Raw genomic sequence first — 15,204 nt, 5'->3', positions numbered from 1 at the left:
AAAGGTGCCAAGGTGTACACTGCTGCAACCAAAAGAGGTATAGTGCCACTCAATGCTCCTGTGGTAAGTGCAGGAACATACAGCTGACAATTACTCAGTAACTCCAAATGCTCATGGAAAGGCTCACTGAAACTCGGGTCCTCTGTTTCTGAGAGGCTTTTGAACACTTTGCTGTCTACAGTGGGCTGCAGGTCTCAAGAAATGAGTTCATGTTCTTTTTCAAGTGAAACTATTTTAGGAAGTGTAAATCTTGTTGTAAACAGTGGCTCACTCCCAAGTCATTAAGTACAAACCAGGTAGCACTTTGGAAAAACAAAACAAAAAAACCCCAACCCCACAACTGTTTTCCCTTTCAGCCATTTTTATCCCTATCCTTAGCAGACACTTCACTTTCAAACAACCATTTCTCCCATCTAAGGAGAAATGAGAGTGGGTTTCCAAAATGAAAAATGTCCAACATGATGCCTTGTCTTGAACATACTCAAGTTGTTGCCTGTTTGCTGGGCTGTGTGTTTTGTCAGCCCTCCCCAACTGCAGGACAAAGCATAGACCTAAATGTCAGGAGCTGGATGACAGTCAGTCATGTAATAGAATCAGTTTTTTAACAGTAAGACCTCTCTAATCTGCTGGTGACCTAGTTACCAACTAATGATACACCTCACAGTATTCCCCATACTTGCTTCCAGTCATCCTCAACTATTAGATGTCACAGTGCAGAGCACTGCTCTGGTTTACTGACACTGCAGTGCTAGTGCTACTGCAGAAACTCAGATATTTGGAGGAGTTTCTGTCCAACCCTAAGCCATCTTGCAGCACTAGGAAACTGGAGGATAAATGGTATCACCTAACTTAATGGTAGATTCTTGAATTCTTTTGTTTGGTTTGTTTTTTCAGGTGCTGGTATTTGATTTTGGCAGTGAAGTTTATGTATGGCATGGAAAGGAAGTTACTTTAGCACAAAGGAAAGTGGCATTCCAGCTGGCAAAACACTTGTGGAATGGCACCTTTGACTACTCCAATTGTGACATAAATCCTCTGGACCCAGGAGAATGCAATCCCCTCATACCCAGGTATGAAGAGCAAGTTTTGGCTTCTTGCAAACATAGTTGTTTTGCCTTCATTTCAAAGTGTTTAATTCGATTTGATTTCTTTTTATTTTCCCCCCTTGTGCAGAAAGGGACAAGGACGCCCAGACTGGGCTGTGTTTGGCAGACTCACAGAACATAATGAGACTATATTGTTCAAAGAAAAATTTCTTGATTGGACAGAGCTGAAGAAACTCAATGAGAAGAATTCTAGCGAATCCCTTCACCAGAAGGTGTGTGTAACAGGCATGCTAGGTATTTCAGACTAGATGACCCAGCTGGGATGGAAGCCAGGGAAGCTTGTTCTCGAGGATCCAGAGCATTTTATCATGCAGGCTTTGACCCAGAGGTCAGAAAATCTCCACCTACAGTGAGCCCACAGAAGTGCTTTATATTAGTGCCAAGCAGCTCAATGCTTACTGCCAGGGTGGCTTTGACAAGGCATCAAGTGCTGACAAGATATCAAAGTGTTGAAATATGCAGGGCTCAAACTTTCTGAGTGGGATTGTGGTATAAGGAGAAAAAGGCTATGCTCAAAGAAGTCTCTTTTGTGTTTTTTTGACAGGAAGAATCCCGATCTGACTCTAAACCATATGATGTCATGCTAATGGTACCTGTGCCCCAGACAACTGTAGGCACAGTCTTGGATGGAATGAATATTGGCCGAGGCTATGGACTTGTAGAAGGAGAAGATGGGAGGCAGTTTGAAATTATCACTGCCTCTGTGGATGTCTGGCACATCCTGGAATTCGATTATAGCAGACTGCCAAAGCAAAGCATCGGGCAGTTCCATGAGGGGGACACATATGTGGTGAAGTGGAAGTACATGGTGAGCACTACAGGTTAGTGAACAATCCCATGTTATCCTGCTGGAACATGGAGAAGTGCAGCTAAAACTGCTGCTGTTAGTGGTGAGATCCAGACCTAGACTTCCTTGGATGTGAAACTGTTTTAAAGGTTCATAGATTCATATGAATGGTTTAGGTTGGAAGGGACCTTAGAGATCATCCAGTTCCAACTGTTCTGCCAGGGGCTGGGACACCTTCTGCTAGCCCAGTTTGCTCAAGGCCTCAGCCAGCCTAGCCTTGAACACCTCCCTGGAGGGGTCATTCAGGACCTCCCTGAACAGTGTCTCAGCACACTCCCTGTAAAGAATTTCTTCTTACTATCTGGTCTAAATCTCCCCTTCTCAAGTGCAAAGCCAATCTCCCTCATCCTATCACTACAAGCTCTTGTCAAAAGTCCCACCCCAGCTTTCTTGTAAGCCCCCTTCAGCTACTGGAAGGCTGCTCTAAGGTCTCCCCAGAGCCTTCTTTTCTCTAGGCTTAACAGCCCCAACTCTCTCAGCCTGTCCAGCCCTCTGATCATCTTTGTGGCCTCCTCTGGACCTGTTCGAGCAGTTCCATGTCTTTCTTATGCTGGGGGCACCAAAACTGGATGCAGTGCTCCAGGTGGGATCTCAGCAAAGCACAGTAGAGGAGCAGAATCACCTCTCTTGTCCTGCTGGCCACACTTTAGGTTAGAAATGCTAATTCAGCCTTGCTAGACCATTAGGAAGTAAATTATTATTTTACTTTATTTAAAAGAAAGTATATAAGTATTTTTAAAAAGCAAAGCTGTAGTTATTTTTCATACATTAAATGTAACACTGTCCATCTCTCCTTTCACCCAGCAGCTGCTGTTGTATGTGTTCACAGGACAGCTCATTAAGCCAGAATGTGCCCCCAGCTTAACAACAAAATAACTAGGCAGCTGGACTAATGGCAGTGGTCTGAATGTCTTGCAAGAGAGGTAGGCTTAGTAACAAGGAAAGCCTTTGCTGGGTGTTGGAGAACAGCAACAATGACAGGAAAAGCCCTTGCCAACTCATTGCCCTTGCTGTCCTTTTTACTGTTTCTGGAAACCCTTTGCTGTGAGTTTCAGTCTCAAGTGGAAAACTTCAGCAGTGTTCTGACAAAGAGCCTGAGAGCAGCAGGTAAAATGCTGAGAATCAGTCAGCTCAGTATGCTCATTGGAACTCTTCTTTCTGGCACTAAACTAAGAATTAGGTGGCTTTTGTGGTAAGTAAAGTAGAAGTAGTCTAAAAGTAATTGTTCCAAACAGGGAAATAATAAAATTGATTGAAGAGCTGTAACAGCTCTTCAGCCTCAGGCTTTTAGCCAAGAAATGAAGGCAGGTCTTACTTGGGGATCCTTGAGTTCAGATGCTGACAAATCCAATCAAAACACAAAAGCTTTGTAAGTCTTGTGAGAAGTGGGGAACTCTAATAGGAAACTGTAAACAGGCTCCTAATCCAAGTGGAGGAAAATATATTCTACCACTCAGAGCAACTTTTATGAAGGAGGCTGAATGTACAGATAAGAGTGAAACCCATAACCTTTAGAAGTGATTAGTGGTTGGAGTATTCTCATCTTGAAAACCCCAGGATGCTTTCTCCTAAGTATTTCAGTTGGATGCTGCTCAGCACTGCTGAAATCAAGGCAGGAGGTTTAGTTATTTTTTTTTTTTCCCCAAGAATCTGGTTTAAAGCTTTTGGTTGGCTTTTTTAAATCTTTGATTTAATTGTACCTGTTTAGCCAGCATTCACTGGAAGGAGTAAATTATTTTATAACTGGTTGAACTGTTGAACTTCATTTGCTGTGAACACTATACCTATCACAAGTAGATACCAACCCTAAAAACCAAATCAAAACAAGTTGCTTCGAACCCCCTTTATAGGCCAACATGAAACACTGAGTTTTTTTACAAACCAATAAATAAAGCTGGCCTAATCCTGACTTCCCTTTTCTATGACTGCAAAATACTGCTTTGGTGTTCTTTTGTTCTGTAGGTTTCCTCTTCTAATACTACTTTACCAAGAAAGACTTTTGTGCCTGTAGCTTTCTCAGCTGTTGCTGTTTGCAGTATCCCTCAGCAGCCAGCTCCTCTGCTGCTGCCAGAGAACAGTGTGTAATGTGGAAAATGAGCTGTAACACTCTTCTGGTAACATGACTGGACACACCATTTCACATGCAGATTGGCTCAAGTCGTGGCAGTTATTTGTCTCCAGACAGTATCAGCTATTTCTACATCTCTTTCTCTAGCCAGCTCAGGCATCTCTGCCTGTGGGCTTACATCCACCTGATGGGACAATGCCAACTTTGCACAGGGAACATACTGGCTTGGAGACCTAATGTTCCTCCAAGCGGACATTTGTTCTGGATGGGATAGTGCTGAGCTGGCAGATGAGATGAAGCCATGTGCTGTTCAAACCTATAGCCAGAGTACTTTCTTCAGCCTGTGCTTTCTGTTTTGCAGTTGGAAGCAGGCAAAAAGGAGAGCAGCAAGTAAGAGCTGTTGGAAAAGAGAAATGTGTGTATTTCTTTTGGCAAGGAAGGCACTCCACAGTGAGTGAGAAAGGGACATCGGCACTGATGACAGTGGAACTTGATGAAGAGAGAGGAGCACAGGTGAGCTTCCTGCAGACCTAGGTGGCAGTCCTGGTAAGGCTTTCCTGCTCAAGTAGCCACTAATGGTAAATGTGGATTGTCTTTTTTTTTCACCTCCTCTCTTTCTGTAAAGGTGTTCTCATCGGTATAAATAGCCAGACCTCCAAATTGCTCTTGGTTTTATTCCAACTTCCAGAGACACATAAGCTCCTTTATGGATTGTCATTCCCAAATGCCACTTCTAAAGATGGTATGTCTGAGAATGGCTGAAGAATGTCTTCTCTCCTCTCCCTGCGGGAGAGTTGAAGCACAGTTAGGCAAATTATGTCTTCACTTCAAGTACAGGTTCAGATAACAGGACTGTCTTCCTAGTGCTGAGAACAGGAGAAGCACTTTCTGCCAGGCCAAGGCATGAAATACATTGGGAATTTTTAATTTGGTTACTTTGGAATTACATACTAGAGTGCCTTGGCTTGCAGAAATTTTAGCAGCTGCAGATTCAGCTAGTTTGAAGCTCTAACAGAGGACAGGCTAGCTTCTTACCTCTTGATAATGCTGTAATTAGTTTAACAGCAGCATAGACATGACCAGTAAGACAAGAGTTCATAGAGGAGATACAAAGCTACACTTGATCTGGAGTGTGGGATTCTGTGCCACATAGCTGATTTAGCAATTGGCTATATCACTTTCAAAGTCACAATGCAATGTTTAATGACCTAAGAACATGCATGTTGTCATATAAACCAAATTTTGAACTTACTTCAGTTCCTACATTATCTCCATAGTAGTTTTGAAGAACATCAGGCAATATGACCCTGGTCCTGTGAAGAATTCAAGTAACGGTTAAACTAATTTAAACTAAAGTTTATTTGGTGGGTTTTTTTATCCTATAATTTTATCCTATGAACATCAGGATTGTTGGATTCCAGCTAGAGATTTCTTGGATTATGCAGGTCACATGAAACTCATTGCATGCTGATATATATGGTCATTTAAACTATAGTCAGCAGTTGTCAAGTAGAGGGAAAGCCATCCTCATGGATGACAATAATTATATCATCTTTAATAATCTGTAGAGACTCATGTCCCTCAGTCTCTATCCTTGCTTCATGTTTTTAATGAAGAGTGGTGCTCTCCATTTCCAGGTACAAGTGCTTCAAGGGAAAGAACCACCATGCTTCTTGCAGTGCTTCCAAGGAGGAATGATTGTGCATGCTGGAAGAAGGGAAGAGGAAGAAGAAAATGCACAAAGTAAATTACTGTTAGTTAAGAGCTTCTGCCCCAAATCCTTTTTTACCTGTTGTGAAGGGCTTTGAATTCAGTCTCAGCTTCCATACTCTGTAGAAAAAGGAAGTGAATGCCATGAAACTCATGAGACAGTTTTGCAGTGCTTGTTTCAAGGTAGCTTGTTTCTTTTTTGAGCACAGAATGGGTTTTGTTACCCTGGAGCAAGCTAACTTTATAGTGTTGAAATTGTTCTAGTTGATTTTAGTTGTGCCCATTTGTTTTAAAGTGTGTTCTTCTCTGTAGTCTGGGCAAGAGAGTATTTTTATGAGCAGTTCTGCTCCAAAGAGAACACTAAGCTTTTGTAACCCATTCATTAGTCTTTGCAACATGTTCCTTGAATGCTGCAGTTGAGGTAGGAGAATTTCAGTGCAGGTGTTGCTTGGGTATGTTCCAGTTTGCATCTTAACGTGGCTTCCTGTGCCTAAGGTGCACAGAGGAAGGGAGCTGAATAGAAGGACTACTGTGTTTGTTTCCCTTTTTTTTTTTTTTTTCCCTTGTATGACACAAAGTAGAAACTTGACTCTTGCTTGCTCAGTGAAGCTCTTTAGCTCTTAATACTTGTACAAGGCTTCAGAAGACATCCTGTCTGCAATGTAGCCTTCACTAAACCTGCTGCTTAGCTAGGTTTATCCTGGGACATATGGACCTGTGATATGTGACATTCATCCAGTATGAGCTGTTGCAGAGCAGAGGTCTTGAATTGCCAATCCCATGTGAGTGTAATCCTGCTGCACTGCTGCTGTCTGCTCCAGGTGACTGGAGGCTATATTGCGTGCGAGGAGAAGTTCCCAGCGAAGGAAACTTGCTGGAAGTGGCATGTCACTGCAGCAGCCTGCGCTCCCGGACATCCATGATTGTCCTCAACATAAACAAAGCTCTCATCTACCTGTGGCATGGCTGCAAAGCACAATCTCACACCAAGGATGTAGGAAGAACGGCAGCCAATAAAATAAAAGAACAGTGAGTGTCTGACCTGTGTTTTGGAGGTGTTTATTCAGGCTAGCAATTTACTTGTAACAGTCTGCCTCAAAGTAAAGTTGAGACAAAGCTGTCCTCTGAGTATTACTGCAGCATGTGCATGCTTGGTAAGGAGGAACGATGGGTAGTTGATTTGGTGGAGTGGGGAAAACACATGTTCTGTACTTCCTTTCACTGAAGATCAAATGCACTTATTCTTCCTACTGCACTGCTAATTACAGTTGCATAGAGCCAGTCTCTTTGGGAGATGCTCTTGATGATCTTGAATGTCTTTTCCAACCAAAAACAATTCTATGATTCCATCTGGATAGCAAATTACATCTCAGTTGATGGGAGGGTTAGAATCAAACCTTGTGAATAAGGAACAGCAAATCAATTTGGGAAAGCATGCAAGGAGGACAGCAGTAGTTACAAAACCAGGCATCGAGATTCCCTCCTGAGCACTCATGCCAGCATCTCCTCCCCTCTGGGTACATGATCAAAAGTGTGTGGCTGCTGAAATTCTATATCTTGTTTATTCATAATTGTTGTCCTCATTTTTGAAAGGCCTGGTGACATCAAGCGTGCTACAGGCCTAAAGGGTGCTTCGGGCTGCTAATAATGCAAGTGGCCAGCAGGGTTGAGCTAGCTGTGTTGAGGGCAGAAGGCTGAGTTCACTGTTTCCTTGTGCTTTGTAGATGTCCGCTGGAGGCAGGGCTCCACAGCAGCAGCAAGGTGACGATACATGAATGTGATGAAGGTTCAGAGCCCTTGGGATTCTGGGATGCGTTAGGAAGGAGAGATCGAAAGGCCTATGACTGCATGCTGCAAGGTAGACCTGCACTCCTGCCTCTGGCACTCATGCCTATGGTGTTGTGAGGCTTAACGTAAAGCTTTCGAAGAACTTCTTGGTGGTTGAGATGATCCCTTCAGACAGATACTTCCAAAAATCTACTGAGTTCAGTGATTCTGTTCTAGAAAGGAAGTGCTGGAAAATGATGTGTTTCATTTTGTTCTCTCCCCCTTCTGCAGCCCCTCTGTGTTCATGCAGCACAGAGCAACAGTTAACCAGCACATTTTGCTTCTCTTCTGAAGGGAATTAGGAGGCAGTTCTGCATGCATTCTTGTCCAGCCTTTGCTCTGAAACTGCCAACAAAGGTAGCAGGGGGATTGATTTACCAAGTGGAAAAAAAAGTAAGTCAGATGGGCTTGCTTCACTTCAGCTGCAGAACAGCCAGTTATGAAATGGCTGAGAATAACTAGCCAAGATCAGATTCAAACTGATGGCTGCTGGCTTTTTAGCTCAAGTTTTTAACAGCTGCTGTTAGTCCCCCAAGATATCTGGTTGTCTTTCTTGATTTTTCAAAAATCGGAGAATTCACAGTCACTCTAAAAGTTTTTTTTTTTTAATTTATTTTTGTTTTAAAACATTCATCTCTGGCATTTTCTATTGGAAATATTCTTAATTTTTGTTCTTTAAAGATCCTGGAAAGTTTAATTTCACCCCCCGCCTGTTCAGCCTCAGTAGTTCATCAGGAGAATTCTCAGCCACCGAGTACGTTTACCCTTCCAGAGACCCTGCTGTCATCAATTCCATGCCATTCTTGCAAGAGGATCTTTACACTGCCCCACAGCCAGGTATATGCTTTAAAATACCTAGGTGATGAGCAAACAAATAACTGTATCCTGCACCAGGCAGTGATTCAGTAACTAATCACCTTTCACTTGATTTATCACAGGAAAATGAGTGCATGTGATGTTCATACAGCATTAAGCAATAACAGTCATTTTTCTGTGAGAAAGATACTGAAAACTAACCAAAAGTACACGTATCCCAAAAGCTTGCTATAAAAATCCATTGTTTATGTCAGAGAGTCTGAGTTCAGCTGAGGTCCAGCTGGACGAATAACAAAAGAGAATTAAAAAACTGATCTTGTCCTGATGCTGACAAGCCATGTAAGACTGAGCTTGTTCGAGGGATTCTGAGAACTAGCAAGTGTTTGATGATGGTTTTGTTGGGTTGTTTTTTTTTTTTTTTTTGGCTGTGCAGCACTGTTCCTTGTTGACAATCACCATGAAGTGTATCTGTGGCAAGGCTGGTGGCCTGTGGAAAACAAAATTGCTGGATCAGCTCGAATCAGGTGGGCTACAGACAGAAAATGCGCCATGGAGACAGTGCTCCAGTACTGCAAAGGTAACAGTGTTGTGCCTGGCTTCTCTGAGTGTGACAAACCCTCCCATGCCTTACCATCTGAAAGGAGTTCAGGTGCTACCCCAACATAAACATCAGTGTGTTTGAAGGTGCATTTCCCTCTCTCTTAGCAAACCATTTGTCTAGCAATGGCAGTGTTCCCAAGTTGCCAAGTTACTCTGCCGACTCAGTTTGCAGAGGAAAAAGGCTTTCTCATCAGACTCCTAAAAGTGAATTCACAGAACACAGCCTCTTAAACCTGAATGCTTTCTGCCTAGCTCCTCTTCAATTTTCTAAGCTTCTGTGTATCAAAAGACTGAATGAAGATACTGTTTGCTGATGTAACTGGGTTTTGATTGGGTGAGGGAGGTAGAAAGACTTAGAAGATCAGGAACAAGTCTCTCACAGCAACATGTGGCCATTGGAAATGCTGGAGCAATTCTACAAGACAGAGTTACTGCTATCCAGTGTGCAGTGATTCAAGCTGCAACTGGTGAGCATGAAGGAGTCCACTGACCAGATTGTTTTCAGCACTAATATAGTTTCCCTGGAACACTGTAATGCTTTCTTCTCACTTCATCTAAGCTTACATGAGGCTGGGATCAGACCTTGCATGGAGGATGAATAGAGAGGTGTGGGGTTAGTATCCAGAAAGAGGGCACAGCAACAGCCATGTTCAGCTAGTTCAGAGCAGGTTCCCACTGTGAATAAATCACTAGGGCTTAATTGGTGTGAACTACATCCTCTTGCAAGGAAAGCCTGTGATCAGTCATAGACCTCCTGATGCCACTAATTTCTTCAGCAGCAAAATAAACTTTACAACCTGTGACTCACCTGGTGGTGACTGTCATCTTCTCCCATAGCCATTTGGATATTTGAAGATGGAAAGCAGTACCCTTGTATTCCATCCTTGTGAGGATAACTTGGTCTCTCTGTACCAGTCTGCAGGCTGAGGAGTAGGAACAAATGTTGTGTTTCTACTCAGTTGTCTCATGTCACTGATGGGAGGTGATAACACCTGGCAGGAGTTGGCTGAAAACCACTACTGGAGGCTCTGAAATTTGACCTTTATTTGACTCTGTTATTGCTGTGCATGATTCATCCTCTGGTGTCCCTGGCACTGCCTTGCCAAACAGCAGCATTTGTTTGAGAATAGGGTGCTAAGGACAGGCCAGTAACTGGAAGATCTTTGGCAGGGACTGCTGAATTCCTAAAGAAGAGGTCAGTTACTTGTTCTCCACCACCCCCAGTTTTTGCAGTTCAGAGGAGTGATAAGCTGCATTTCTTTGGAATGGTTTCTACAGTGTGCTTCATGGCAGCATGGAGGGACAGAGCCCATGCACTGCAGTGCCTGGAGTGGCTCAGTAGGCCGGTGAGAGATAGAAGGTCCTGGTCTCAGTGTTTGTAATGCAGTGCTATGATTGTCTCTTAATAAAAGTCATATTTTCTGGCCACAGCAGAGATGGAATCTGATCCACATGCTGAGGTTTGGATACTTTTCCAGATTTCTTAAACACCATCAAGGTCAATGGTGGGAAAAGGGATTAGTACCTTCTGCACTGTGAATGTGCTGCATCTGACTGATGCACAGTGGAAAGCTCTTCAGTGACTCCTCAGGGCTCTGAAGTTTAGCATGTATATGGTAGGATGAGGGGTTTTTGCTGGGTGCTCACTTCCTTACCTGTGGTTATGACTTTGCAGCAGTTGTGGCTTTATCCTCTTTGCCATGGGGCAGTTCTCAAGAGCTGTGTGGTTGGACAGGTACAGAGCAAGTTTGTAGCTGTTAAAGTCTGATTCTACTTGGGTTTCTTCTATGCCAAAGCTGATGTGAACTTCCTTAGCAGTTTTTTAGTGTTCAGACTGTGCTGTTCTGGTGGTCTATCACTTTCAGAATCTAGGATTCTGTCAACCACTTCAAAATTTCATTTCATCAAGCTGTCAGGCTTGACTAGCTTTTATGTGTTATTACTTACTAAGGTGGAGAAATTGAATTTCAAGAGATACCAGTGCTGCTGCAAGTATATCCCAGAATATAGCTGAGTGATCAGGGGCTTAGAACACTTCTCTTTTATTTTTCTCTGTTTCTTTCCTCATCTGTGTCCCTCTCCCCAGCTGCACCCCTTTCTTTCTTTCTTTTCTTTCCATGTTTTCAAGTGTTTAACTACATGATTGGTTTGAAAGATTGATTAGCAACTCTGTATATCCCTTGAATATATAGAGTGGTTCTGCTTGTCTGTACCTCTTATTTCACTTGTAAAAATGCCTTGAAAGGTTTGGGGTTTGTTTGTTTTGTTTTCCTGTGGTTTTATCTGCTCAATCAGCAGTCTGGAGAGCTGAGCTGCAGACTGTTAGGGAGAAGGAAGAATCTAGTTTGCCCTTTAGTGATTCTCAGTGAAGGAGGTGAGCTTGTGCTGAGGGCAGAGTTCATGCAGTGACAATTTCTCCACTTACATACAAATTCATCTTATCTGTACTGGAGCATTAACAAAGGCAACTCTCTTTTTACTTCTTGGCTGAATTGCTAAGGTGGATCAGCACAACTAGAGCAGATTCACACTGTTTTTTGAAATGCAGTTTTTAGGTGCTTGTTGGAATTGTTGGTGGCAGAAGAAACAAATAAACCACAGTGAAAATACATGGAAGAGAAGGCTTCAAATCAAATAGTCAGATGCTAAGCCTGTCTAAATTGTATAGTTAATGCATTCACATTCGAATACATTTGTTGGACTACTCCACATATATGGTTTGATCTTTGTGGTCAGCTACAGTAAAAGGCAGATTTAAGATTCCTGAAAAGTGTGTTAAAAGGTGTCATTTTTTTAAAATCCTCGTAAAAGTTATTCCTACTGCCTTAAAATAATTGGGCTTTTCAGAAAAGAATCAATTGAACATGCTTGTGAGGTAGCCTTGGATAATGAGTGATTGCAAAATATGGGACTGTTTGTAATGCCTTTTTGTTTGTTTTTTGGTTTTTGACTGTGTTTAGGCAAAAATGTGAAGAAGCCCCCCAAATCTTATCTAATTCATGCTGGCCTAGAGCCTCTGACCTTCACCAACATGTTCCCAAGTTGGGAACACAGGGAAGACATCGCAGAGATTACAGAAATGGTAAATGTTTTCCTTGCACAGACTTGTTTCTTATTTCAGGCAACTGTGACTTGTGGTTGGTTGGTTGTGCTGTCAAGCACCCAAATTCAGAGGGTGAACTTACAGAGTACAATTCAGGAGTCTGCACAGAGTAATTAACAGCATAGCTAATTCTGACTGGGAGTTTGGAGAGTAGAGGCATTCCTGGTTATATTTCCTTTTATTTTTTTTTTTTTTTTTTTTTGAAACAGAAGGAAAGTGTGATCTGAATCATCTCTTAGAGGTCTGTCAGAGTTTAGCAGAACAATGGTTTCAATCCTGTGAGACAGGCAGCAACATGCAGTTCTGATGTCTCCTCTAGGCTCCAGGTGCAGGGGAGCAAAGGATCAGCTGGCTCCAAGAGTTCCAGCATTGACTATCCCACCAGGGATGCAGAGTCATGGCCAAATTACATGTGACTGCTTTAGAAGCCTTCAGTGAAGGAAGGGGCATCGTAAGGCAAAAGACTTTTTCTGTTTTGCAAGTCTTCTGCAGTCATCCTTAGTGGAAATGTTGGCTCCATGACTAAGTTCAGCCTTAAACTGAGAGTACAGGATGTCCTTCTGCAAAGTGCAGACCTTTTTCAGGTGTGAAACTGTAGCAGGGCAGAGCTGTGCTGCTAGGTGAGGGACTGGATGTATAGTTGTGGGCTCTGTGGGCCAGGCAGTGCAGGTTGGTCCCATGCCATCTGCAGGCTGCTGTTGATGGTTTCACCATTGTGATACTCTTCTGTTTTCCTTTTCTCCCCACAGGATGCTGACGTTTCTAATCAGATCATCCTTGTGGAGGATGTGCTTGCCAAGCTGTGTAAAACAGTGTATCCATTAGCAGATCTCTTAGCCAGACCTCTGCCTGAGGGAGTTGATCCACTGAAGCTTGAAATTTATCTCTCAGATCAGGACTTTGAGGTAAGGAGAGAATAGGTGCACTGTTAGTCTCTGTGTGTGTGTCTAACCATGCTGTGAAGGTATGTGAGAGTTCACAGAATGTTAGGGGTTGGAAGAGACCTCAAAAGATCACCCAGCCCAACTGCCCTGCCAGAGCAGGATCACCTAGGGCAGGTCACACAGGAACACATCCAGGTGAGTTTTGAGTGTCTCCAGTGAAGAAGGCTCCACAGCATCTCTGGGCAGCCTGTTGCAGTGTTCTGTCACCCTCACAGTGAAAAGTTTTGCTACCTGTGTTTTTACTAAGGGCATGTCCTCTGGTTTGAAACGCAGGTTGCGCTGGAGATGACAAGGGAAGAGTACAATGCACTGCCATCGTGGAAGCAGGTTAACCTGAAGAAGGCAAAAGGACTTTTCTAAGTTGTGTTTATTGGAGTGAGCACTAAAGGGATGTTTATTTTCACTTTCCATGCCCTTTAGAAGAATTGTTCCCCACATTTACAGAATAAATAGAAGTAATCTGAAGTTGCTAGTGACTACCTGTCTGGAGGTGTGGAATGTTATAAAAGGCCAAGAGAACTCTTTGGAAATGGAATTCAGTTTTGTCTCCTAAAGGTAACGTGTTCAAGCTCTGCTCTCCTATGCACTTAAACAGTAGTTTCTTGAGCTACTGCTGCAGGTGTCCTTTGGCTAGATCCAATACTTGCCATTTTGGTTTTTGAAGAAGTTCTCTTTGTAAAGTGTTATTTTGTTAGTTTGTGGATGACAAAAATTTATATTTATATAAACACATAGAACAAGTATGTATTTAACAATGCAATATATATTCACTTTCATGACTTTCATGTCCAAAACTACAGAAGAGTAGCTGGATAGCAGCTGCTTGTACTGAATTAGCTAGACCACCAATATGTATCTCCTAAAGCATTCTGAAAAGTTTCTCTTTGCAATAGCTAATGAATTGTTCTCAGTGCTGCTTCAGGTGCTAAACTGAACAAAGCATTTGTATTTATAGCATGGATTCCCTGAGAAACTATGCGACTCGACCTTTCTACTTCATTATCCAAAAATGTATAGTGCCTTGTTTTTTTTGTGTACAGTTTATATACAACAATGAAAAAAAAAGAGAGAGATGGGTCTGCATTTTGAAGATGGCTTAGAATGGTCTCCTCTGTTACTTTTATAATAGTAGAAATAAAAACATCTCAGTTTCTAATACTTGTTGTAAACATTAAACATGTCTTTTGTGATATAAGAACCGAAAGTAAAAGCTTCTGAATAAACTCTTAGCGATGCTTTGACTTGTCATTATTTTGTACTGTAATCTGGACTATGTCATTGGAACCTTCCAGAACACGCTATTTTATCCAAATATTTTAATCTTAGATACCTGTGGGTCTTGTACAGAGCTATAATTTGTGAAGCAGATTAAAGTAGAAAATACTCAATGTACAAGATAAAACTAGGTTGTGCAACACTTTGATGCTGAACGTTGGAATAGTCACACAACTTCTGTATCCTTTGGGTTTCCCTGTTTTCTACATGAAACCAAAATTATTATGCTGGTTTTCAAACTTTGGAAAAAAAAATTATCTTTTCAACCTTTGTGCAATTGCAAGTAAAACTTGAACTGAAAATGAGTACAGCATTGTGTCCATTTCTTTCAGGAAGCAATGGAGTCAAAACCGGTTTTATTCAGCTAATTAGGACACTGAATAATGGAGTGAAAGCGTGCTGCTGTTTGAAATGGTTTGCAGGCATTTGGCATTTCTGTTAACAACTTGTGTTGTTCCCTTCTGCTTAGCTTTGTGGATTTCACATTCTCATTTTTGCCTGCGTAAGTTTTCTTCTGCCCTGCAGCCGTTCAGAGCTCCTCCTGCCTCCATTAAAAGGGATGGCCTGCAGTGGTGCCTGCTACTGCTCTCATCATCCCCCTAGGCCCAAGGAAGCAAAGTAGGATCTTTGAATATGCATTAAGACCTGCAGTAAATGTTGCTCCATATCTAAAATTCAAGGGTTTTTTTTGACAGATCAGTTACGTTGTGAGCTAGCCTTTAAGTAAGCAAAAAAGCCTAGAAATATACACGTACTATTCACCTGAACTGAGATGTTACAGGTGAAGTTTCAGCACTGGTGTATTTCCTTTTATTACTGGTTTCTGTCAAGAACTGAAATGAAATAAGAAAAGGGTAGCAACAGTCCTCAGAGCCAGGTTACAGGATCACAGATGTTAGGGGTTGGAA

At 42.3% G+C, this 15,204-nt stretch overlaps 1 protein-coding gene across 1 annotated transcript in view; it reads left to right on the top strand.

Annotated features, from left to right (window-relative positions):
* SVIL (supervillin) overlaps nt 1-14,564 on the top strand; it is a 104,848-nt gene extending 90,284 nt beyond the window's left edge. Inside the window, exons 30-42 of the mRNA XM_054389928.1 lie at nt 1-37; nt 895-1,070; nt 1,174-1,318; nt 1,651-1,927; nt 4,383-4,534; nt 5,659-5,764; nt 6,553-6,760; nt 7,456-7,589; nt 8,240-8,395; nt 8,808-8,951; nt 11,935-12,056; nt 12,827-12,982; nt 13,295-14,564. The exon at nt 1-37 is cut by the window's left edge and continues 109 nt beyond it. Of these exons, the coding sequence (XP_054245903.1) occupies nt 1-37; nt 895-1,070; nt 1,174-1,318; nt 1,651-1,927; nt 4,383-4,534; nt 5,659-5,764; nt 6,553-6,760; nt 7,456-7,589; nt 8,240-8,395; nt 8,808-8,951; nt 11,935-12,056; nt 12,827-12,982; nt 13,295-13,381 (1,900 nt within the window). The 3' untranslated portion in view covers nt 13,382-14,564. The remainder of the gene's footprint in view (nt 38-894; nt 1,071-1,173; nt 1,319-1,650; nt 1,928-4,382; nt 4,535-5,658; nt 5,765-6,552; nt 6,761-7,455; nt 7,590-8,239; nt 8,396-8,807; nt 8,952-11,934; nt 12,057-12,826; nt 12,983-13,294) is intronic.
* Nucleotides 14,565-15,204: the final 640 nt, after the last annotated feature.

This window comes from Indicator indicator, chromosome 20, assembly GCF_027791375.1.
Source record: "Indicator indicator isolate 239-I01 chromosome 20, UM_Iind_1.1, whole genome shotgun sequence".
NCBI classification, from domain to species: Eukaryota; Metazoa; Chordata; class Aves; order Piciformes; family Indicatoridae; genus Indicator; species Indicator indicator.
The sequence above is the reverse complement of the archived record's forward strand: the minus strand, read 5'-3'. Positions and strand labels throughout refer to the sequence as shown.